Source organism: Coregonus clupeaformis, chromosome 13 (genome assembly GCF_020615455.1).
Source record: "Coregonus clupeaformis isolate EN_2021a chromosome 13, ASM2061545v1, whole genome shotgun sequence".
NCBI lineage: Eukaryota > Metazoa > Chordata > Actinopteri > Salmoniformes > Salmonidae > Coregonus > Coregonus clupeaformis.
Genome location: NC_059204.1, coordinates 56,938,349 through 56,963,867, shown reverse-complemented (window position 1 = coordinate 56,963,867; position 25,519 = coordinate 56,938,349). Strand labels below are relative to the sequence as shown.

Genomic DNA, 25,519 nt, shown 5'->3' with positions numbered 1-25,519 from the left:
CACCACATTTAACTGTTACTTATTGTTTTCTGCTTCATGTTAAAAGTTATTTATACGAAATGTTCAAAAGTGGTTTTACAGATATCATTGAGAACCATTTTAGTAGGAAGTTTTGTATTTACATTAAGTGATGTCTTCCTGTGGGTTATAATGCCAAGACAGTGTTTTACTAGTCATGCCATCCTGAAGTTTATTTCATCAATCAGTCTATATTTATGATCATAAGGACCAAAGAAATTCCAGGTTACACAGTATGCAGCACATAAATCACTTGCCCCATGGACTGACCGTTTTATTTATTACCTATTTATACACACTGCATTTATTAATATGTGTGGAATGTCTATGTGTTTCTATATTACACATTGTGTAAATTACTTTTTTACAAGGCAGGTAAGAACTGAAGTCTTACCATTGTATTGACCTATTCAAATTGTCAATTGGAAGTTTGCTGAAGTGTTTCTATGCGTGGTTTCAAAATATGTTTAGATGTTCTGTAAATAAAAGTTATTAAATTGTTATTAGTACTTTGATTCGTTATTTGAGACAAATGAAACAAGTTAACATTTATTTTAGATACCACACAATATAGTATTTTAGATTATTACAAATATAACAATCATTTATTCTTTAAACAAATCAACAGTAAAAGTCACATTGTGATCATTGTTGATCATGATCATCATTCAGTTTTTCATCTAAAGTCAAGACCACTGTGCCCTCAAACTGCATGGTAGTCGCTTAGAAGTTATTATCGCTTGACTTTGGCCACCTCAGGTGGCAGTATATTCACAGTGCTGGTAATACAATCAGGTCGTTTATTTAGCCTTTTTCATACCAGAATTAATTAAATGAGAAGGAATGTGAACAGAACATCTGTGAAGGTACAGCGCAGCAGGTCTCTAGACCAGAGGTTCTTAAGATTTCTAAGCTCGAGACCCAAATGAGAAATGTACGGTCTTCGAACGACCCAAATTAAGAAGAAATTGTGTATGATTCTAAATGTTTACTCATAACTCACGACCCACCTCTCACCTGCTCAGGGCCCACTTTGGGTCCCAAACCATAGTTAAGAAACCCTGTTGCTAGTCAATTGAAGGTGTCCGTATCGATTCCAAAATTAGGAAATTACATCTGTTTTGTGACGTGATTTTGCTAGACAGAGATATGAGTTAAATGAATAAGACTGGTTTTATTCAAAATAGGTGTGGGTTATCATACCCTCAATAGAAATTACATCTATGGGCGCTGTGGCTTAGTTGGTTAAAGCGCCTGTCTAGTAAACCAGAGATCCTGAGTTAAAATCTCAGCAGTGCTTTTTCAATAATTTCATTGTACCCATTGGTGGAGAAGGTCAGAGGGGATGGACCTCCGGTTTTCTAATCCAATGGGTTTGAGAAGTAGGCGAGAGGAGAGAGGACGTGAGGAGTATGCAATTGAGATATTCCAATGTCATGGAAAGAGGGCACTTTTTGAGTTCAAACGTACCAACTGTGTAAAGCTGAACTGGCTAACAACTCAAGCATTTATCCAGTTTGTACAGGTCACTGTCCCAGCATGAGTAGCCTCTACAAGCAAGCTCTATTAGCTCGCCGTGATCGTATAGTGGTTAGTACTCTGCATTGTTGCCACAGCAACCCCGCTTCGAATCCAGGTCACGGCATTGGAATGTCATGGCGAAAGGGCGTTATTTTGAATGAGTTAAAAATTATTGTGTAAAAAAAATAAATAATCTGCTATTTGACAAAGTCCCCGAGCTCATGGTAGATTAATGAGTTACATTAACTGATTAATCTGCTATTACAGAGGTTCTTAAGATTTCTAAGCTCGAGACCCAAATGAGAAATGTACTGTCCTCGAATGACCCAAATTAAGAACAAATTGTGTATGATTCTAAATGCCGACTCATAACTCGCGACCCACCTCTCACCTGCTCAGGGTGCACTTTGGGTCCCAAACCATAGTTTAAGAAAACATGCTCTAGACAATTAGCTTTCTGTTGTGTAGATAAAGGAGGACAGAAGTTGAGTCCCATTCATCACTTCATAGTGGATTTCTACTGGAGGGGAAATATTATAGTTATCTGTCCTCTTTCTCTGATCACATTTTGCAGACAGTACCTTGAAACAACAGAGTTTCAAATGTAAATGATCTTTGATGAAACCATTTTTTCCTCCACTCTTTTCAACTCATCTCTCTCTCTCCTCTTAGTGTCATTGGTCATTCTCTCTCTCTAGGCATCATTCCTGTTGAACAAAAGGCTGAGTTTACGGAGCTGTTCATTGGATGAAAGAGACTCCTCCCACAGGCGCCGGTTGGTCTCCCTCAGAATCGTCACTTCCTCCATCAGGGCTTCTTTGTCCTGCCTCTCCTGACCGTCACAGAGAGAGAGGTCATGGGGTTATTTAAAAAGAGATGGTGAGGTGGTCTACATGGATTTAATGATGAGAGATGGGGGTTGTGTATCTGAGGTGGAAGTGGCTCACCTTCTCCAGGTTGCTCTCCAAGTGTCTCAGCAGCACCTCCAGGTGGTGAAGTCTAGACAGATCACTGGGCACTTCACTGTAGAGAAGCAACACATCTTGTTAATAAGGAATAACTTCAACACAAACACAAACTTCATGAGGGAAAAAACAAATGTGCTGAAGCTGAATGAAAATGCACAACTCTATAGTGGCATACCCCATACTTATCCATGTCTGTTTGAGAATTAATATCCAGCTCTTACAGGACTCAGGGTCATTAAGTCAGAGTAGAGCCATTATGAGTGTGTGTCCAGTAAAGGGAATGGGACCATAGAGATAGAGAGAGATAGAGATAGAGATAGAGATAGAGATAGAGAGATAGAGAGAGAGAGAGAGAGAGAGAGAGAGAGAGAGAGAGAGAGAGAGAGAGAGAGAGAGAGAGAGAGAGAGAGAGAGAGAGAGAGAGAGAGAGAGAGAGAGAGAGAGAGAGAGAGTGTGTGTGTGTGTGTTTGTGTACTGTACCTTCTTAATGTGGGCAGGGCATTGTAGCCATGAGGAGGGTAGTGATTGGGTGGGCAAGCAGCAGGTCCACCCTCTGAACCATGCTTCTTGGGCTTGCTGGGATGAATGGGCTCCACTGTCCTCTGTGCTACAAACATAAAAATATAAACATACACTGATATCACAAAATTCATTGCATATTCTCATTTGGTCTAAAATGCCATGCCTCTCACAAACATTCATAGGCAAACTCAGGCACATAGACATGCTTCTTGCACACTGAGTCTCCTACCCTCATAGGCCTTGGCAGCGTTGACCAGTTTGCTCCACTCCAGGCTCCAGGTAGGGTCCAGTAGTGGGATGTGCCCAGGATCCCAGCCCTCTGTCAGGGACAGCTCAGAGGCAGACAGGTCCTCTAGCCCCTCCAGCTCTGGGCAGTCAGACACTGGGGAACATGCCAGACTGGAGTCCAGGGGACCCCTGCCTAGGCTGATCTCTGTAGAGAGGCTATGACGGCAGGACTAGGGGACAGAGCTGTGGTCAGTCAAATGTCTACATGGACATACTCTGTAACTTTAAGGTTCGTACTCATGTTGAATTTGAGTAAGTTAGAACTATATTCAACATCTGTGTGTCACAGGTCTGACAAAGAGCCTCTATTTTCTTCTGCATCCTACCTTGCTTTGAGAAGAAAAACTGCTAATTGAATGATTGATCCTGTAATTTAATTGGCTGAATGAGGGCACAGACTCAGGTATTCACCTACAAAAAGCAAGAGAGCCACTAACAGTTTAGTACCATCATCAGTACAGCTCTTAAATTAAAATAGATTTTTGTGACTTACATTTATCTTCTGTATATATATATATATATATATACATATATATATACACATACAGTGGGGAGAACAAGTATTTGATACACTGCCGATTTTGCAGATTTTCCTGTAGAGGTCTGTCATTTTTATCATAGGTACACTTCAACTGTGAGAGACGGAATCTAAAAAAAAAATCCAGAAAATCACATTGTATGATTTTTAAGTAATTAATTTGCATTTTATTGCATGACATAAGTATTTGATACATCAGAAAAGCAGAACTTAATATTTGGTACAGAAACCTTTGTTCGCAATTACAGAGATCATATGTTTCCTGTAGGTCTTGACCAGGTTTGCACACACTGCAGCAGGGATTTTGGCCCACTCCTCCATACAGACCTTCTCCAGATCCTTCAGGTTTCGGGGCTGTCGCTGGGCAATACGGACTTTCAGCTCCCTCCAAAGATTTTCTATTGGGTTCAGGTCTGTAGACTGGGTAGGCCACTCCAGGACCTTGAGATGCTTCTTACGGAGCCACTCCTTAGTTGCCCTGGCTGTGTGTTTCGGGTCGTTGTCATGCTGGAAGACCCAGCCATGACCCATCTTCAATGCTCTGAGGGAAGGAGGTTGTTGGCCAAGATCTCGCAATACATGGCCCCATCCATCCTCCCCTCAATACGGTGCAGTCGTCCTGTCCCCTTTGCAGAAAAGCATCCCCAAAGAATGATGTTTCTACCTCCATGCTTTACGGTTGGGATGGTGTTCTTGGGGTTATACTCATCCTTCTTCTTCCTCCAAACACGGCGAGTGGAGTTTAGACCAAAAAGCTCTATTTTTGTCTCATCAGACCACATTACCTTCTCCCATTCCTCCTCTGGATCATCCAGATGGTCATTGGCAAACTTCAGACGGGCCTGTACATGCGCTGGCTTGAGCAGGGGGACCTTGCGTGCGCTGCAGGATTTTAATCCATGACGGCGTAGTGTGTTACTAATGGTTTTCTTTGAAACTGTGGTCCCAGCTCTCTTCAGGTCATTGACCAGGTCCTGCCGTGTAGTTCTGGGCTGATCCCTCACCTTCCTCATGGTCATTGATGGCCCACGAGGTGAGATCTTGCATGGAGCCCCAGACCGAGGTTGATTGACCGTCTTGAACTTCTTCCATTTTCTAATAATTGCGCCAACTGTTGTTGCCTTCTCACCAAGCTGCTTGCCTATTGTCCTGTAGCCCATCCCAGCCTTGTGCAGGTCTACAATTTTATCCCTGATGTCCTTACACAGCTCTCTGGTCTTGGCCATTGTGGAGAGGTTGGAGTCTGTTTGATTGAGTGTGTGGACAGGTGTCTTTTATACAGGTAACGAGTTCAAACAGGTGCAGTTAATACAGGTAATGAGTGGAGAACAGGAGGGCTTCTTAAAGAAAAACTAACAGGTCTGTGAGAGCCGGAATTCTTACTGGTTGGTAGGTGATCAAATACGTATGTCATGCAATAAAATGCAAATTAATTACTTAAAAATCATACAATGTGATTTTCTGGATTTTTGTTTTAGATTCCGTCTCTCACAGTTGAAGTGATACAAATTACAGACCTCTACATGCTTTGTAAGTAGGAAAACCTGCAAAATCGGCAGTGTATCAAATACTTGTTCTCCCCACTGTATATATACAGCTGCGGAAAAAATTAAGAGGCCACTGCAAAATTATCCGTTTTTCTGGTTTTACTATTTATAGGTATGTGATTGGGTAAAAATAACATTTTTGTTTTATTCTATAAACTACTGACAACATTTCTCCCAAATTCCAAATAAAAATATTGTCATTTAGAGCATTTATTTGCAGAAAATGACAACTGGTCAAAATAACAAAAAAGATAGTGTTGTCAGACCTCGAATAATGCAAAGAAAATAAGTTCATGTTAATTTTTAAACAACACAATAGTAATGTTTTAACTTAGGAAGAGTTCAGAAATCAATATTTGGTGGAATAACCCTGATTTTCAATCACAGCTTTCATGCGTCTTGGCATGCTCTCCACCAGTCTTTCACATTGATGTTGGGTGACTTTATGCCACTCCTGGCACAAAAATTCAAGCAGCTCGGCTTTGTTTGATGGCTTGTGACCATCCATCTTCCTCTTGATCACATTCCAGAAGTTTTCAATGGGGTTCAGGTCTGGAGATTGGGCTGGCCATGACAAGGTCTTGATCTGGTGGTCCTCCATCCACACCTTGATTGACCTGGCTGTGTGGCATGGCGCATTGTCCTGCTGGAAAAAACAATCCTCAGAGTTGTGGAACAATGTCAGAGCAAAAGGAAGCAAGTTTTCTTCCAGGACAACCTTGTACATGGCTTGATTCATGCGTTCTTTACAAATACAAATCTGCCCAATTCCAGCCTTGTTGAAGCACCCCCAGATCCACGATCCACCAAATGTCACAGTGGGTGCGAGACACTGTGGCTTGTAGGCCTCTCCAGGTCTCCGTCTAACCATTAGACGACCAGGTGTTGGGCAAAGCTGAAAATTGGACTCATCAAAGATGACCTTACTCCAGTCCTCTATGGTCCAATCCTTATGGTCTTTTGCAAACCTCAGCCTGGCTCTTCTTTGCTTCTCATTGATGAAGGGCTTTTTTCTAGCTTTGCACGACTTCAGCCCAGCCCCTAGGAGCCTGTTTCGAACCGTCCTCGCCGTGCACTTCACCCCAGCTGCCGTTTGCCATTATTTTTGTAGGTCACTTGATGTCATCCTACGGTTGTTGAGTGCCATTTGAATGAGTTGGCGGTCATCCCGGTCAGTAGAGAGTCGTTTTCACCCTCTGCCGGTCTGTAGCTTTGTTGTCCCCAATGTCTGCTGCTTGACCTTGTTCTTATGAACCGCCGTCTTTGACATTTTAAGGATGGAAGCAACCTGACGCTCACTGTATCCCTCTGCCAGTAAAGCCATAATTGAACCTTTATTTTCCACACTCAAAACGTTCCTTTTCAACTCTTTTGGCATGGTCAGTAGTTCTTTTTTGATTAATACAGTGGGGAAAAAAAGTATTTAGTCAGCCACCAATTGTGCAAGTTCTCCCACTTAAAAAGATGAGAGAGGCCTGTAATTTTCATCATAGATCCACGTCAACTATGACAGACAAAATGAGAAAAAAAATCCAGAAAATCACATTGTAGGATTTTTTATGAATTTATTTGCAAATGATGGTGGAAAATAAGTATTTGGTCAATAACAAAAGTTTCTCAATACTTTGTTATATACCCTTTGTTGGCAATGACACAGGTCAAACGTTTTCTGTAAGTCTTCACAAGGTTTTCACACACTGTTGCTGGTATTTCGGCCCATTCCTCCATGTAGATCTCCTCTAGAGCAGTGATGTTTTGAGGCTGTCGCTGGGCAACACGGACTTTCAACTCCCTCCAAAGATTTTCTATGGGGTTGAGATCTGGAGACTGGCTAGGCCACTCCAGGACCTTGAAATGCTTCTTACGAAGCCACTCCTTCGTTGCCCGGGCGGTGTGTTTGGGATCATTGTCATGCTGAAAAGACCCAGCCACGTTTCATCTTCAATGCCCTTGCTGATGGAAGGAGGTTTTCACTCAAAATCTCACGATACATGGCCCCATTCATTCTTTCCTTTACACGGATCAGTCGTCCTGGTCCCTTTGCAGAAAAACAGCCCCAAAGCATGATGTTTCCACCCCCATGCTTCACAGTAGGTATGGTGTTCTTTGGATGCAACTCAGCATTCTTTGTCCTCTAAACACGACGAGTTGAGTTTTTACCAAAAAGTTATATTTTGGTTTCATCTGACCATATGACATTCTCCCAATCCTCTTCTGGATCATCCAAATGCACTCTAGCAAACTTCAGACGGGCCTGGACATGTACGTCTGCACTGCAGGATTTGAGTTCCTGGCGGCGTAGTGTGTTACTGATGGTAGGCTTTGTTACTTTGGTCCCAGCTCTCTGCAGGTCATTCACTAGGTCCCCCCGTGTGGTTCTGGGATTTTTGCTCACCGTTCTTGTGATCATTTTGACCCCATGGGGTGAGATCTTGCGTGGAGCCCCAGATCGAGGGAGATTATCAGTGGTCTTGTATGTCTTCCATTTCCTAATAATTGCTCCCACAGTTGATTTCTTCAAACCAAGCTGCTTACCTATTGCAGATTCAGTCTTCCCAGCCTGGTGCAGGTCTACAATTTTGTTTCTGGTGTCCTTTGACAGCTCTTTGGTCTTGGCCATAGTGGAGTTTGGAGTGTGACTGTTTGAGGTTGTGGACAGGTGTCTTTTATACTGATAACAAGTTCAAACAGGTGCCATTAATACAGGTAATGAGTGGAGGACAGAGGAGCCTCTTAAAGAAGAAGTTACAGGTCTGTGAGAGCCAGAAATATTGCTTGTTTGTAGGTGACCAAATACTTATTTTCCACCATAATTTGCAAATAAATTCATTAAAAATCCTACAATGTGATTTTCTGGAAAAATAATTCTCAATTTGTCTGTCATAGTTGACGTGTACCTATGATGAAAATTACAGGCCTCTCTCATCTTTTTAAGTGGGAGAACTTGCACAATTGGTGGCTGACTAAATACTTTTTTTCCCCACTGTATTACTATTAGCACTGTTTTTGCCATCCAGCTGGTCCTATTGCAAGAGGATAGTGATGACCACAGCAGTGGTTTTTATACTTTTCCCCGTTAAATAAGATTTGGTTCAGGTGATCACCTAATCAGTACCTAACTAGGTAGAATGAGGTGTGCCTGTGTTGGAATTCAACAGACACTGGAATTGAATGGCTGTCATACATGAAGAGATGCTGATTTTAATTTTTTTTGCAGTGGTCTCTTAATTTTTCCAGAGCTGTGTATATATATATATATATATATATATATATATATATATATATATATATATATTTTTTGTGATGTCACGAGAGGCTACACAGCTTTCAGCGGGATTGCTCAAGTAGTGCAAGGAGACCAGGTTCAACCAAAACAAGGATTTTATTAAAGGTCTTGGGAAACTAACGAAAGTATAACACAATACTGTTCTCTGGTGGCTCTTAAGGGTTAACAGTTCAGGGATGTCTCTTCCACATCCAAAATCATAACTCTCCCTCGCTCAAATAACTTTTCCCCAGTCTTACTGTCTTCCACGTTGCAGCTAGTGGCCAACCCAGCAAAACGTCCTTCCAAATGTCCCACACGTATTTCCACAGGTGCATATATCCAAAGGTGAGTATTTCCCAAAGGTAAGTATCTCCAAATCCTTATATTCCTCATGGAAGTGGACGTGCAGCACTCTTGTCCTCCAGAGAGCCCAGGTTGGAGACTGTGTCTCTTCACTTCCCCAACCTTCAGCTCATCAGCTCCTCATTTGTTTCAGCTGCGTGGGAAGATTGGCCATAGAGGGGTGGAGTTCCCGACCATACCAGCAGATGGAGCCATAGCTGTCTGGGTTTGCAGCCACCTCAGGGGGATGTAACGTCCCTCCAGGACACAGCCTCTCGTGACATCACACATCCCCCTCCTCGGGACCGACGTCCTCGTCGGGGTAAAGGCAGCGAAGAAGGCATCACGCCGGGAGAGGGCGTCCGCATTGCCGTGGTGCTTGCCAGCCTGCTCTCTCTTCAACTCCTCCACCTCTAGGACCAGGGACTCAGCCTCCTGTTGTCTCTCCTTGAGTTTCTTACTGAACGCATCAGCCTTGGTTTTAGCAGAGTTTAGCTTCTGTTGAGCAGCTTTCAGTTCCTTCTCTCTCTCTGCCTCCGCATTCTTCATCTTGTTCTCCAACACCTTGTACTTCTCCTCTGCCTTTTTCTGGACCTCCTTACTACTGCGCAGGGTCTCCTCACACTCCTCGATGGTCCTGCGCAGCCTCTCCAGCTCCTCCTGTTGCTTATGGAAGGAGCTCTGTTGGAGTTTAGCCTGGAGGATATCTAACTCTTCTGTCTTCATGTCTAACTGTTGCTTTAACAAACGATACCTCTCAGCGGTCCCCTTCAGACCAGACAGTTCTTTGTCCAGATTCTGTAGCTCCGTCTCTGTGTCGGTCTGGGCACCTGCCATCCCTATCAAAGCCCGGGCGGGAGTGAGTAACTCGGAGGATTGCACCGGAGCCTTCCCAGGATGAGTCTTGCCTCTCCGTTTCCGAGGTACTCGGGTTATCCTCTCCTGAGACTCTCTCCAGAGTGGGTAAAAGGCTGGGCAGTCTCGTCCAATTAGGACAGGGACGGGGAGGGAATCAACCACCCCCGCCCGTCGTGTGTATGGTTCCCCGTGTGCTGGTCATTGTAAGTTCAGTAATGGGGTATTCTCTGGTGTCCCCATGGACACAGGAAACTGGGAGGACTTTCCCCGGGGGTCAGACACGTTGGGCCCACCAAATCCTTACGCACCAGGGTGGCCCGGCTACCAGAATCCAGTAAGGCCTCCACATCATGGTGATTCACAGTTACCGGGCAGGTGGGGGTCGATCGGGGCCGCCATCTACGACTCCCAAGAGCGAGGCAAAACGGTGTGTGGGTGCTGAGCTGGAGGACTCCGCAGTGGGCATAGGTTCCTCGGCTGGTTTCCCACACTGCCAGGAGATATGTCCCATCTCCCCACACCGGTAACACTGTCGAGTTTCCCCCCTCCTGGTGTACTCTTCTTGGACCCGCCTGGTTTCTGGCTCCCCCTGGAGCCGGGATAAGTCCTGACGTGGCTGGGTTCGAGACCTTGGGGTCCTTTGGACGGGTTCTTTTCATTTGTGGTGGGGCCGCACTCCTGGGGTCTTTTCGGGAAGCATTCAGCATCTCCGCTGTGGCCTGGTACTTTTCCACAGCTTCCACGGTCAGATCAGCCGTGGTCAAGGCCTGTTGACTGATGAACCGTTTTGCCTCATAAGGCAGGGCGCGTAGGTAACGATCCACCACAACGGCCTCCACCACCGCCGCTGCTGTATTCCTCTGCGGATCCAGCCATTTCCTTGCGATTCGGACAAGTTCATGCATCTGCGCCCGAGGAGGTTGGTCTGGTTGGAAGGTCCAACTGTGAAAGCGCTGGGCCATACCAAACTTTGTGAGTCCATATCTGCTGAGGATCTCAGACTTCAGGGCATCATAGTCAGTAACCTGGTCAGGGCCCAGGTCCCGGACAGCATTCAGCGCTTCCCGGTTAGAAAGGGGGCTAACAGACCAACCCACTGTTGCTTGGGCCAGGCTTCCCTAGTGGCCGTGGCCTCAAATGCATGCAGGTATGCCTCAATGTCATCGGTAGCTCCCATCTTAGATATAAAGTCACTTGCCTTTATTGGGCGGGTATTTTGGACCACCCTCTGTCTCTGCAACTGCAATTCCTCTGCCTTCAGAAGGTTGGCTTTCTTTTGCTCCTCCAAGAGAGCCACGTTTGCTTGCATCTGGGCTTGCTGGCCAGCAACAAGGGCTTTCAATATGTCCTCCATTTCAGTCGGCGGGGAGCCTACGGCCAACTTGGAAAACTGGGTGATCAAACCTTCGGTATCCTCCTCTGACATGCACTATTAACGCTTGAGCGTGCCCGTATTCTCCACCATCTGTGATGTCACGAGAGGCTACACAGCTTTCAGCGGGATTGCTCAAGTAGTGCAAGGAGACCAGGTTCAACCAAAACAAGGATTTTATTAAAGGTCTTGGGAAACTAACGAAAGTATAACACAATACTGTTCTCTGGTGGCTCTTAAGGGTTAACAGTTCAGGGATGTCTCTTCCACATCCAAAATCATAACTCTCACTCGCTCAGATAACTTTTCCCCAGCCTTACTGTAGTCCACGTTGCAGCTAGTGGCCAACCCAGCAAAAAGTCCTTCCAAATGTCTCTCACGTATTTCCACAGGTGCATATATCCAAAGGTGAGTATTTCCCAAAGGTAAGTATCTCCAAATCCTTATATTCCTCATGGAAGTGGACGTGCAGCACTCTTGTCCTCCAGAGAGCCCAGGTTGGAGACTGTGTCTCTTCACTTCCCCAACCTTCAGCTCATCAGCTCCTCATTTGTTTCAGCTGCGTGGGAAGATTGGCCATAGAGGGGTGGAGTTCCCGACCATACCAGCAGATGGAGCCATAGCTGTCTGGGTTTGCAGCCACCTCAGGGGGATGTAACGTCCCTCCAGGACACAGCCTCTCGTGACATCACAATATATATATACATACATACACACACACAGTGCATTCGGAAAGTATTCAGACCCCTTGACTTTTTCAACATTTTGTTACGTTACAGCCTTATTCTAAAATTGATTAAATAAAAAAAATTCTCATCAATCTACACACAATACCCTATAATGACAAAGTAAAAACAGGTTTATATAAATTATTGCACATTTATAAAAAATAAAAAACAGAAATACCATATTTACATAAGTATTCAGACCCTTTGCTATGTGACTCGAAATTGAGCTCAGGTGCATCCTGTTTTCATTGATCATCCTTCAGATGTTTCTACAACTTGATTGGTGTCCACTTGTGGACATGATTTGGAAAGGCACACACCTGTCTATATAAGGTCCCACAGTTGACAGTGCATGTCAGAGCAAAAACCAAGCCATGAGGTTGAAGGAATTGTCCATAGAGATCCGAGACAAGATTGTGTCGAGGCACAGATCTGGGGAAGGGTACCAAAACATTTCTGCAGCCTTGAAGTTCCCCAAGAACACAGTGGCCTCCATCATTCTTAAATGGAAGAAGTTTGGAACCACCAAGACTCTTCCTAGAGCTGGCCACCCAGCCAAACTGAGCATTCGAGGGAGAAGGGCCTGGGTCAGGGAGGTGACCAAGAACACAATGGTCACTCTGACAGAGCTCCAGAGTTCCTCTGTGGAGATGGGAGAACCTTCCAGAAGGACAACCATCTCTGCAGCACTCCAACAATCAGGCCTTTATGGTAGAGTGGCCAGACGGAAACCACTCCTCAGTAAAAGGCACATGACAGCCCGCTTGGAGTTTGCCAAAAGGCACCTAAAGGACTCTCAGACCATGAGAAACCAGATTCTCTGGTTTGATGAAACCAAGATTGAACTCTTTGGCCTGAATGCCAAGCGTCACGTCTGGAGGAAACCTTGCACCATCCCTACGGTGAAGCATGGTGGTGGCAGCATCCCGCCGTGGGGATGTTTTTTAGCGGCAGGGACTGGGAGACTAGTCAGGATCGAGGGAAAGGTGAACGGAGCAAAGTACAGAGAGATCCTTGATGAAAACCTGCTCCAGAGTGCTCAGGACCTCAGACTGGAGCGAAGGTTCACCTTCCAACAGGACAACGACCTTAAGCACACAGCCAAGACAACGCAGGAGTGGCTTCGGGACAAGTCTCTGAATGTCCTTGAGTGGCACAGCCAGGGCCCGGACTTGAACAAGATCGAACATCTCTAGAGAGACCTGAAAATAGCTGTGCAGCGATACTCCCCATCCAACCTGAGAGCGCTTGAGAGGATCTGCAAAGAAGAATGGGAGAAACTCCCCAAATACAGGTGAGCCAAGCTTGTAGCGTCATACCCAAGAAGACTTGAGGCTATAATCGCAGCCAAAGGTGCTTCAACAAAGTACTGAGTAAAGGGTCTGAATACTTACAGTACCAGTCAAAAGTTTGGACACACCTACTCATTCAAGAATTTTTCTTTATTTTTACTATTTTCTACATTGTAGAATAATAGTGAAGACATCAAAACGATGAAATAACACACGTGGAATCATGTAGTAACCAAAAAAGTGTTAAACAAATGAAAATATATTGTATATTTCAGATTCTTCAAAATAGCCACCCTTTGCCTTGATGACAGCTTTGCACACTCTTGGCATTCTCTCAACCAGCTTCATGAGGTAGTCACCTGGAATGCATTTCAATTAACAGGTGTGCCTTGTTAATTGTTAATTTGTGGAACTTCTTAATGCGTTTGAGCCAAATCGGTTGTGTTGTGACAAGGTAGGGGTGGTATACAGAAGATAGCCCTATTTGATAAAAGACCAAGTCCATATTATGGCAAGAACAGCTCAAATCAGCAAAGAGAAACGACAGTCCATCATTACTTTAAGACATTAAGGTCAGTCAATTTCAAGAACTTTGAACGTTTCTTCAAGTGCAGATGCAAAAACCATCAAGCGCTATGTTGAAACTGGCTCACATGAGGACCGTCACAGGAAAGGAAGACCCAGAGTTACCTCTGCTGCAGAGGATAAGTTTATTAGAGTTAACTGCACCTCAGATTGCAGCCCAAATAAATGCTTCACAGAGTTCAAGTAACAGACACATCTCAACATCAACTGTTCAGAGGAGATTGCGTGAATCAGGCCTTCATGGTCGAATTGCTGCAAAGAAACCACTACTAAAGGACACCAATAAGAAGAAGAGACTTGCTTGGGCCAAGAAACATGAGCAATGGACATTAGACCGGTGGAAATGTGTCCTTTGGTCTGGAGTCCAAATTGGAGATTTTTGGTTCCAACCGCCGTGTCTTTGTGAGACGCAGTGTGGGTGAACGGATGATCTCCGCATGTGTATTTCCCACCGCAAAGCATGGAGGAGGAGGTGATATGGTGTGGGGGTGCTTTGCTGGTGACACTGTCAGTGATTTATTTAGAATTCAAGGCACACTTAACCAGCATGGCTACCGCAGCATTATGCAGCGATACGCCATTCCATCTGGTTTGGGCTTAGTGGGACTATCATTTGTTTTTCAACAGGACAATGACCCAACACACCTCCAGGCTGTGTAAGGGCTATTTTACCAAGAAGGAGAGTGATGGAGTGCTGCATCAGATGACCTGGACTCCACAATCCCCGACCTCAACCCAATTGACATGGTTTGGGATGAGTCGGACCGCAGAGTGAAGGAAAAGCAACCAACAAGTGCTCAGCATATGTGGGAACTCCTTCAAGACTGTTGGAAAAGCATTCCAGGTGAAGCTGGTTGAGAGAATGCCAAGAGTGCAAAGCTGTCATCAAGGCAACGGGTGGCTATTTGAATAATCTCAAATACAAAATATATTTTGATTTGTTTAACACTTTTTTGGCTACTACATGATTCCATATGTGTTATTTCATAGTGTTGATGTCTTAACTATTATTCTACAATGTAGAAAATAGTAAAAATAAAGAAAAACCCTTGGATGAGTAGGTGTTCTAAAACTTTTGACCGGTAGCGTATATATATATACTTTGTAAGCATTTGTATCGTTCATGTGTGAATGTTGCTGTTATTATGTTTACAGTATATCTTTATGCTATCTTATCCGACTTGCCACGACTAAAGTAATTATATTCTATTTCTTTAAATACTTTCTCTTTTTTGTTTGAGGTGCGTCCGCTGGGGAACTTGCCATGTGGCTGGTTGTTAGTTTTTGACTGTCTGACTAAGTTGAGAGAATATATTTGATTAATCTTGATTTGAATATGAATTAATGTTTAGGTAGTTCTTCCCTCGACCCTGCACCAGTCCAGAACCTGTTTTTGTTTGTTTGTATATTTCATTGTGTTCTCCTGTGTGCTCCTTGTCCTTTAACTAGGCTTAAAAGAGAAGTCTGAGGTTTTGACGAATGTTGGAGAAGGAGAAAATAAAACTTGTAAACTTGCAACCTTTTTGTTGACTTCTTTATTGCCACTTAACCCAAACTTTAAGAACTTGTATGTATGTTAGGCAGAGCTCCCAATGCTCTTCTTTAAACCTGGGGTGGTGTAGGATCGGCTACACTTATTTCTCTATCGCCTCGCATGTGCATCTATGATGTGTTTCTAAATGGCTGCCTTTACACAGGCAGCCCAATTCTGATATTTTTTCACTAATTGGTCTTTTGACCAATCAGATCAGCTCTGAAAAAGATCTGCTGTGAAAAGATCTGATGTGATTGGTCAAAAGAACAATTAGTGGAAAAAATATCAGAATTCGTCTGCCTGTGTAAACGCAGCCTAACTCACTGCATCCCTCCCTGAGTCCTCTGATGTGTTGTCCAGTATGATGAGCCTCCTCAGTTCCTCCTCTAGGTTAGATGTCTTGTGGGTCTGTCGTGCAAAGGGCGGGCCCCGCAGCGAGGCCAGGACACGCGGCTGACCAAACACGTTCTGGGACGTCATGTCCACCTGTCTGATTACAGAGTGGTACCGTACAGTTACTCAGTAATCAATCAATCAATCTCAACACGCTGCAAATCCTGTCTGGATCAACTTAATAGAAATCCTCCTCTGTCAACTCAGATCTCAAATACCCTTTTCTCTAAACATTACAGAACTATAATCAAATTATAAATCAATTAATTACACATTCATGAAGTACTTGATGCAGGCACTATACAACAACTGCATTAATATAGAATAACTCACCTCTTGATGCTGTTACTGTGAGGGCTGTTGTTGGTCTTGATGGTGTTGCTGTCTGTATTGGTGTTGTCCTTGTGCTGCCAGGTTGTGAGTCTCCTATAGACAGGCATGGGACTGAGGCTTGGTTGGTAGACAGGCTTGGGACTGAGGCTTGGTCGGTAGACAGGCTTGGGACTGAGGCTTGGTTGGTAGACAGGCTTGAGACTGAGGCTTGGTTGGTAGACAGGCTTGGGACTGAGGCTTGGTTGGTAGACAGGCTTGGGACTGAGGCTTGGTTGGTAGACAGGCTTGAGACTGAGGCTTGGTTGGTAGACAGGCTTGGGACTGAGGCTTGGTTGGTAGACAGGCATGGGACTGAGGCTTGGTTGGTAGACAGGCTTGGGACTGAGGCTTGGTTGGTAGACAGGCTTGGGACTGAGGCTTGGTTGGTAGACAGGCTTGGGACTGAGGCTTGGCTGGTAGACAGGCTTGGGACTGAGGCTTGGCTGGTAGACAGGCTTGGGACTGAGGCTTGGCTGGTAGACAGGCATGGGACTGAGGCTTGGCTGGTAGACAGGCTTGGGACTGAGGCTTGGCTGGTAGACAGGCTTGGGACTGAGGCTTGGCTGGTGCTGCTGCTTGATGACCTGCTGCTGGTTTGGTCTGGGCTTCTGGTCTTGGCTCTGGTGCTGGACAGGGTGGTTGGAGTCCGAGGGGCTGGATGTAATAGTGGCTCTAAGCATGCGAGGTTTGTCCACTGTGGTAGTGTTATATCCCTGAGGGCTGCTGTAGACACTGAAGGCAAAACAAACACACACATACCAGAACCACGGGTACAGCACAAACACAGACACACACAGCAGCACATACAAAAACACACCGCAAACAAACACACAGCAGACAGACACGCACCAAATAAATGCACACACAGTGCAGACGTGCAAACTCACAGATGGCATGCATAGAGACATTCAAATCAAATTTTGACATCATTGAGACTTACCCAAGCATTAATCCAATAATGTATTGCTGCCACGATGCCCCACCCAGTGTGTTTTTATAAGTTATGTGTCACACAATGGTGGTGGAGGAGGGGAGGGTGTGTCCCACATTTCCCCTCCCCTCCGTGGGACCCTGCGGCTCTCAGCTGACCCGGAATCCTCACACACATAAATCTATACCCCACCAGGGTCCCTCCCACCAGGGTCTCTGTCCCACTACGCCTGTCTCTCACCAGTGTGTCCCTTTCCTCCATCCCTCCCTTCCCGTCTCTCACTCCCCATGTCTCACCCACCAGGGTGTCCCTCCCTCACTCCCCCTGTATTTTACTCACCAGGGTCTGAAGACAGCTAGGGCTCTGCGGGGCAGGGTGTGGTAGCCCAGGCACTGGTTGAGGGAGGCAGGCCTGGCAGCAGAGGAGGCCCCCCCTCTGCTCTCAGTGCTGGGGCTGGGTTTTTGTGGAGGGGGGCTGTATGTGCCCCAGCCATGCAGGGACCTCTGGGGGGCCCTGGGACAGGCATAATGGGACTTGGCCTCCTGAAGTTGTAGAGTGTCATTTGGAGAGTACAGATTAGGTGTGTTAAAGTCTCTGCCACTGAAGAGGATGTCCAGCCCAATCCCCTGGTGAACCCCCCTCTCACCAAACCAGCCCTCGTTGGCAGGGCTATAGGAGGCCATCATGGAGAGAGTGTCACCTATGGGAGAATGTATGACCAGACTGGTTTGAAAGTGTAAAAATGAGAGTGAGGGAGAGAGAAATACATAAGCAAAAGTCAACGGTAAAACTTAAAACATGCATGTACAATATAACCGCTAACAGTGTGTGTGTGGTAGTACTAAGCATCCTTGTTCAGCCCTAACCTTGTACAGTCTTTAGGAGTCTCATATAGCCAAGTCTCATTTGCTATATGAGGGGCTGTCCAGAGCCAGCCTAGAAGAGGCACGGGCTATATGCTCTGGGCCTGAGTAATAAAGGGCTGATTGTTCATGTGAGTGTAGTCAGTGCTCTCTTTGTTCACACCAAGCTGCATTGTGCTGCACTGGGATTCGCAGCTCTGGATTGCAATGAATATCACAGATTGAACAAATCAATTTTTAAGGAATTTGTTCATACAATATCACAAATTGCTTTTTTCTGCAAGACCTTGTATATTGCATCAATTTTCCAGTCCATTTTAACATCCCAACCACAAAGCATGTATCAACCAAATCAATGACCATTCTTCTGGTAATCTTTAGAGAACAGGTTGTAAAACTTTATTGTTGCAAAAGTGTATTGACTAACCCACACAGGTTAGTGCCCACAGGCCTCATGGCAGCACATAACAATTAGCAGGTGGTCAAGACTATCAGCAAAATTCCACTCACAAAACAGCAGGATAGCTTTTGTCAACAAGTACTTAGACTATGTAACCAGTCACCACAGATGATCTGTGGTTGAATGCAAGGCAACAAAATACAACAATTTGTCAGCCCTCACCTGCACATGCTAAAACACATTACAAAGAAATCAGGGTATAACTTGTAGAGGAAAAACTGAATATTTACCTTTCCCCAGTGTCAATGAGCCAGTTCACATATCCTCAATGGACTCACAGTGCTCTCTGCCTCTGTGTGTGTGCGTGTCACACAAGCAGTTATTTTGAATAGCCTATCTTGTCTAGCAACTTACTACTTTTTAATGCATTTTATGGAATTGTCTAACTTTGATGATACTGCAGTCTCTAAGACAAATGCACAACTAATCAATTCACATTTCATGACATGCTATTTTGCCTCTAAATATTTGCTGATTAAACCATGTATTCATATAATAGCATCAAATTCTATGAAGTCCACTGTTGGCGCAGCACTATTAAACAGATCTGTCTGTTGTTTTCATTTCTTAAATGTGCGATGTCCATACATTTTCTTCCTCTCTTTTAGTTTAATTCACCAATCGAGTTTACTTGACTAATCCACAAAACCAATCCATTGTCTATGCTATCGAACCCACAACAATAGCATTTCAATTACACATTCTTAGTCGCAATGATTCTGTAATTCTCTATGACCATCATAACGCAGTAAAATGTATCAGTTCATGAAAAGGAACGCGGGAAAAGCATAATTCTGTAGCGGAAAGCATGTGACTAGTCGCTTAGGACGTGCGTGGGAGAACTCGAATTACAGTAAATATGGGATCCAGAGGAGGCTGGTGGGATGAGCTATTGAGGACGGGCTCGTTGTAATGGCTGGAATGGAATAAATGGAACGGTATCAAACCTCTAGAAACCACATTTGACTCCGTTCCAATAATTCCATTCCAGCATTACAATGAGCCAGTCCTCCTATAGCTCCTCCCACCAGCATCCTCTGATGGGATAAATTAAAATCATTATACCAGACTGGAAGACCTTTATATCACAACTGAAACAAAAAATACAGGTAAAATGTTTAACGCTTAAAGCTAGAATCCTTAGTTGAAACAATAACAAAGCGGTCACCCGACCTCTGTTTTGGTAAAAAGCTATGGGATGGGCCTGGAGAAATGTGACCTCTCTCAAATTCATAGACAGAGCTATGGATACAAGGACTGGCCATTCATGACATCAACATTATAGTTTTAACAATGTTTTGAGGCTATACAGTGTTTGTTTACATTTACATTGTTTAGAGTAAAACAAGCTTATATTTTGGGTTCTGATGGGGTATGACAGTTTGACTATGCTTTTGAGGCATTTATAAGTGAGATTCTTCAAGAATCAATGAGTACCAGTCAAAAGTTTGGACACACCTACTCATTCCAGGGTTTTTCTTAATTTTTTACTATTTTCTACATTGTGGAATAATAGTGAAGACATCCAAACTATGAAATAACCCATATGGAATCGTGTAATAACCAAAAAAGTGTTAAACAAAACTAAATATATTTGAGATTCTTCAAAGTAGCCACCCTTTGCCTTGATGACAGCTTTGCACACTCTTGGCATTCTCTCAACCAGCTTCATGAGGTAGTCACCTGGAATGCATTTCAATTAAACAGGTGTGCCTTGTTATAAGTTAATTTCTTGAATTTATTTCCTTCTTAATGCGTTTGAGCCAATCAGTTGTGTTGTGACAAGGTAGGGGGGGCATACAGAAGATAGCCCTATTTGATAAAAGACCAAGTCCATATTATTATGGCAAGAACAGCTCAAATAAGCAAAGAGAAATGACAGCATCATTTCTTTAAGACATGAAGGTGAGTCAATCCGGAACATTTCAAGAACTTTGAAAGTTTCTTTAAGTGCAGTCGTAAAAACCATCAAGCGCTATGATGAAAATGGCTCTTATGAGGACCGCCACAGGAAAGGAAGACCCAAAGTTACCTCTGCTGCAGAGGATAAGTTCATTAGAGTTAACTGCACCTCAGATTGCAGCCCAAATAAATGCTTCACAGAGTTCAAGTAACAGACACATTTCAACATCAACTGTTCAGAGGAGACTGCGTGAATCAAGCCTTCATGCAAAGAACCCACTACTAAAGGACACCAATAAGAAGAAGAGACATGCTTGGGCCAAGAAACATGAGCAATGGACATTAGACCGGTGGAAATCTGTCCTTTGGTCTGAGGAGTCCAAATTTGAGATTTTTGGTTCCAACCGCTGTGTCTTTGTGAGACGCAGAGTAAGTGAACAGATGATCTCTGCATGTGTGGTTCCCACCATGAAGCATGGAGGAGGAGGTGTGATGGTGCTTTGCTGGTGACACCATTTAGAATTGTAGGCACACTTAACTAGCATGGCTACCACAGCATTCTGCAGCGATATACCATTCCATCTGGTTTGCGCTTAGTGGGACTGTCATTTGTTTTTCAACAGGACAATGACCCAAAACACACCTCCAGGCTGTGTAAGGGCTATTTGACCAAGAAGGAGAGTGATGGAGTGCTGCATCAGAAGATCTGGCCTCCACAATCACCCGACCTCAACCCAATTGAGATGGTTTGGGATGAGTTCAGCCGCAGAGTGAAGGAAAAGCAGCCAACAAGTGCTCAGCATATGTAGGAACTCCTTCAAGACTGTTGGAAAAGCATTCCTCATGAAGCTGGTTGAGAGAATGCCAAGAGTGTGCAAAGCTGTCATCAAGGCAAAGGGTGGCTACTTTGAAGAATATAAAATATATTTTGATTAGTTTTAACACTTTTTTGGTTGCTACATGATTCCATGTGTTATTTCATTGTTTTGATGTCTTCACTATTACTCTACAATAAAGAAAATAGTAAAAAGAAAAGAAAAACCCTGGGGAGCCAGGCCCAGCCATTCAGAATGAGTTTCCCCCACAAAAGGGCTTTATTACAGACAGAAATACTCCTCAGTTTCATCAGCTGTCCGGGTGGCTGGTCTCATACGATCCCGCTTGTGAAGAAGCCGGATGTGTAGGTCCTGGGCTGGCGTGGTTACACGTGGTCTGCGGTTGTGAGGCCGGTTGGATGTACTGCAAAAAATTCTCTAAAACAAGAAATTAACATTCAATTCTCTGGTGGACATTCCTGCAGTCAGCCTGCCAATTGCACACTCCCTCAAAACTTGATACATCTGTGTCATTGTGCTGTGTGACAAAACTGCACATTTTAGAGTGGCCTTTTATTGCCCCCATCACAAAGTGCACCTGTGTAATGATCATGCTGTTTAATCAGCTTCTTGATATTCCACACCTGTCAGGTGGATGGATTATCTTGGCAAAGGAGAAATGCTCACTAACAGGGATGTAAACACATTTGTGGCAAAAATTTGAGAGAAAAAAGCTTTTTTTATGCGTCTGCACACTGGCCAGCGGGAGCTGCTACAGTTCCGCGGCTCCAGCCGGGCTATGCTGCGCTACACAGGCAATGCCACAGGCTACGTGCAGACATGGAGCCGGGACATAGGAGGCCTGCTAAATAAGTTCCACACCTATGCCCAGCCAGTGAGCGCCGAGCTGCTGCGCCCCGACACCTGCAGCATGCTGACGGCTTCAGTGGGCGGCTGGGTGAAGGAGTGGAGCCGATGGGGAAACCTGCTGATCAAGGTCTGACCCTGGGAGGAACGTGGATATCTGTGACTGCTGTGACAACATGCGGAGTGAAATTAGGCTGGGCTTGGCCAGGTGTTTTGCTATTGCGCAGGGCGACATCCTGTCCAGCTTCAGCGGCAGCAACGCCCTCATCTCTTACCAAAGTTAACTAGCATTATTTTTCATTTAGCACCAGTTACAAATACAAATATTTTTGTACAGCAACCGCTTCAGTATGCCTTTGTCATAGCGGCTGACTGAAACTGGTGTGAGCCTGACAAATAACACAGGACAACAATTACCCCAAGACAAGAGTTGAGTAGCCTGGTCTAAGAAACCAGTTGCAGACGTTGCTCAAAATATCACAGTTGTTCAACTCAGTTCCAGGCTATCTTTATCTGCCAATTTGATATACTGCTACTCACATAATATTACTAAATCCATCAACAAACTTCTAGTTGTACATTTGGCCTTTGCCTTCATATCTTAGTTGTACTGTATAGCAAAGGTGGGGGGAAACCATAACAGTCTCATCAATATAAAGATATTTGTGCAGTGGCACTCCTTAAATAAAAATGATTTACATTTAGAAATGTTCAGGCACTGAAAGATTGTGCCATATTTCTTGCAAGTGAAGAACTCCTTGTCCGATTATACTGGATATTTAAGATTCACAAATGTTGTTATTGTTCCAGCCTGCAGGATACCCCACTAGGCTCTATCCCTGGAAGCATGATGTTGTTTGCAGTCCTATATTTCCCTCTAAAGTCACACATTCTTACAGGATAACTAGACCGTTTCTCTCCCATATAAGGGGATAAATGTGTGGTGCAAAGACAAGCTCTCTCTCAACGTCAGCAAAACAAAGGAGTTGTTTGCCGACTTCAGGAAGCAGGGAGGACACCCCAATCCACATCAACGGGACTGCAGTGGAGTCAGCAGCTTCAGGTTCCTCTGCATCCACATCACTGAACCTCACAGTGACCGACAACACCACCAGTGTTGCCAACTCCTCAGTAAGGAAAGTAGCTATTGGCTGTCCTAAGAGTCGCTAAATGACATCACCTAATTTGCATAATTGGCCATGTGCATGTAATTGTGATGGACGCTGTAGGAGAGGAATAACGCTGTGGTAGAGACAAAAAGTGAGTAAAAAACACCCTACATTTACATCCTGCCCTGAATGTAAGACAGGGCTGGATCAGCCAGCGGCGGCTTCCCGCATGCGCGATTAATTTGCAGTCTGGACGCGGAGGGGTGAACATCTCCTGCTCTGACTGCAGCTGGGAGGGACTGCTGTGCGAGGACTGGGCTGCCTGCGAGTGCTTTGGGACGGGGGTGGGGCCCACTGGGGTCGGGGTGAGCACCCGCTGCTCGTTGAGAAGAGTAAGAACGATACGTGCCTTCACGTTAGTCTCTAAAAGTCTCCAATAACACCAGAAAAATGTGCTAGATTTATCGCTAGACGCTTTTTAAAAAATGTGTCGCTAGAGGGGTCTGAAAACTTGCTAAATATAGCAACAAAGTCGCTAAGTTGGCAACACTGAACACCACAACCCTGGTCAAGAAGGCGCCTCTACTTACTCAGACGGCTGAAGAAAATCGGCACGCCCCCCGGGTCCTCTCCTAATTCTAACGCAGCAACATCGACAGCGTCTTGACCAGCTGCATCATGGCTTGATACAGAAACTGCTCCGTTCACCCCGCAAGGCCCTTCAGAGGGTGGTTAAGACATCACTGGAACCGTGCTCCCCACCATACAGAACAAGGACCCGCTGACATCAGCCATGGGCTATTCACTCCGTTAGCGTCTATTCCCGGACCACCGTCTCAGAGACAGTTTTTACCCACAAGCCATCAGACAACTTAACTCTTGAACTGGGACTGACAGTCTCTTGCACTGACTCCCTGCACCCTACCACACATGCACTCACACACATAGGCGCACACACACCTATTTATATTACTGCACAATGTCAATTTTTTTTTTTTACAATTCCCTGGGATCTGTAAATTCACAATTCGTTTGAGTGCCTTCTAGTATTATATTTTAGCACAAAAAAAAATAGCACTCTTTTTTTCACTTAATTACTTTTCTATTGTTGTTCCATTGTCGTGAGCTGAACCTGCAAGTAAGCATTTCGGCACTATGTACAGTGCATTCAGAAAGTATTCAGACCCCTTCCCTTTTTCCACATGTTGTTACTTTACAGCCTTATCATAAAATTGATTAAATACATTTTTTCCCCTCATTAATCTACACACAATACCCCATAATGACTAAGCGCAAAACATTTTTTTTGCACATTTATTATATATCTTATTTACAAAAGTATTCAGATCCTTTGCTATAAGACTCGAAATTGAGCTCAGGTACATCCTGTTTCCATTGATCATCCTTGAGATGTTTCTACAACTTGATTGGAGTCCACCTGTGGTAAATTCAATTGATTGGACATGATTTGGAAAGGCACACACCTGTCTATATAAGGTCCCACAGTTGACAGTGCATGTCAGAGCAAAAACCAAGCCATGAGGTCGAAGGAATTGTCAGGGAGGTGACCAAGAACATGATGGTCACTCAACCTTCCACAAGGACAACCATCTCTGCAGCACTCCACCAAATCAGGCCTTTATGGTAGAGTGGCCAGACAAAAGCCACTCAGTAAAAAGACACATGACAGCCCGCTTGGAGTTTGCCAAAAGGCACCTAAAGGACTCTCAAACCATGAGAAACAAGATTCTCTGGTCTGATTAAACCAAGATTGAACTCTTTGGCCTGAATGCAAAGTGCCACGTCTGGAAGAAACCTGGCACCATCCCTACGGTGAAGCATGGTGGTGGCAGCATCATGCTGTGGGGATGTTTTTCAGCGGCAGGGACTGGGAGACTAGTCAGGATCGAGGGAATGATGAACGGAGAAAAGTACAGAGAGATCCTTGATGAAAACTTCGGGACAAGTCTCTGAATGTCCTTGGGTGGCCCAGCCAGAGCCCATATTTGAACCCAATCTAACATCTCTGGAGAGACCTGAAAATAGCTGTGCAGCAACGCTGTCCATCCAACCTGACCGAGCTTGAGAGGATCTGCAGAGAAGAATGGGAGAAACTCCCCAAATACAGGTGTGCCAAGCTTGTAGTGTCATACCCAATAAGACTCAAGGCTGTAATCACTGCCAAAGTACTGAGTAAAGGGTCTGAATACTTATGTAAATGTGATATTTCCATTTTTTATTTTTTATAAATTAGCTAAAAATTCTAAAAACCAGTTTTTGCTTTGTCATTAGGGGGTATTGTGAGGGGAAAAAACGATGTAATCAATTTTAGAATATGGCTGTAACGTAACAGAATGTGGAAAAAGTCAAGGGGTCTGAACACTTTCCGAATGCACTGTATATCATGAGTATATGACTAATAAACA

The 25,519-nt window shown here is 44.5% G+C and overlaps 1 protein-coding gene across 2 annotated transcripts; it reads right to left on the bottom strand.

The window, feature by feature from the left end:
* Nucleotides 1-551: 551 nt before the first annotated feature.
* Nucleotides 552-24,298, bottom strand: LOC121579960 (signal-induced proliferation-associated 1-like protein 3). Of its 2 annotated transcripts, XM_041894979.2 has the most exons (8): nucleotides 23,684-24,298; nucleotides 17,417-17,777; nucleotides 16,108-16,878; nucleotides 15,706-15,871; nucleotides 3,259-3,487; nucleotides 2,988-3,114; nucleotides 2,487-2,562; nucleotides 552-2,371 (listed from the first exon to the last, which is right to left on the bottom strand). In XM_041894979.2, exons 2-8 carry the CDS (start codon nucleotides 17,761-17,763, stop codon nucleotides 2,234-2,236), a joined length of 1,854 nt encoding a protein of 617 aa, XP_041750913.2. In that variant the 5' UTR covers nucleotides 17,764-17,777; nucleotides 23,684-24,298; the 3' UTR covers nucleotides 552-2,233. The 2 variants fall into 2 exon arrangements, with proteins under 2 accessions (XP_041750913.2, XP_041750914.2); XM_041894980.2 differs by lacking the exons at nucleotides 17,417-17,777; nucleotides 23,684-24,298 and adding an exon at nucleotides 17,087-17,272.
* Between the last annotated feature and the right edge of the window lie 1,221 nt (nucleotides 24,299-25,519).

Excerpts from the sequence above, each read along its gene's own strand:
- LOC121579960 (XM_041894979.2), bottom strand. The coding sequence starts at position 17,763 with ATGATGGCCTCCTATAGCCCTGCCAACGAGGGCTGGTTTGGTGAGAGG. Across the intron at positions 16,879-17,416 it reads CTAGCTGTCTTCAGACCCTG|TGTCTACAGCAGCCCTCAGG; the intron begins GTGAGTAAAATA and ends TTTTGCCTTCAG. Across the intron at positions 15,872-16,107 it reads CACAGTAACAGCATCAAGAG|ACAGGTGGACATGACGTCCC; the intron begins GTGAGTTATTCT and ends CTCTGTAATCAG.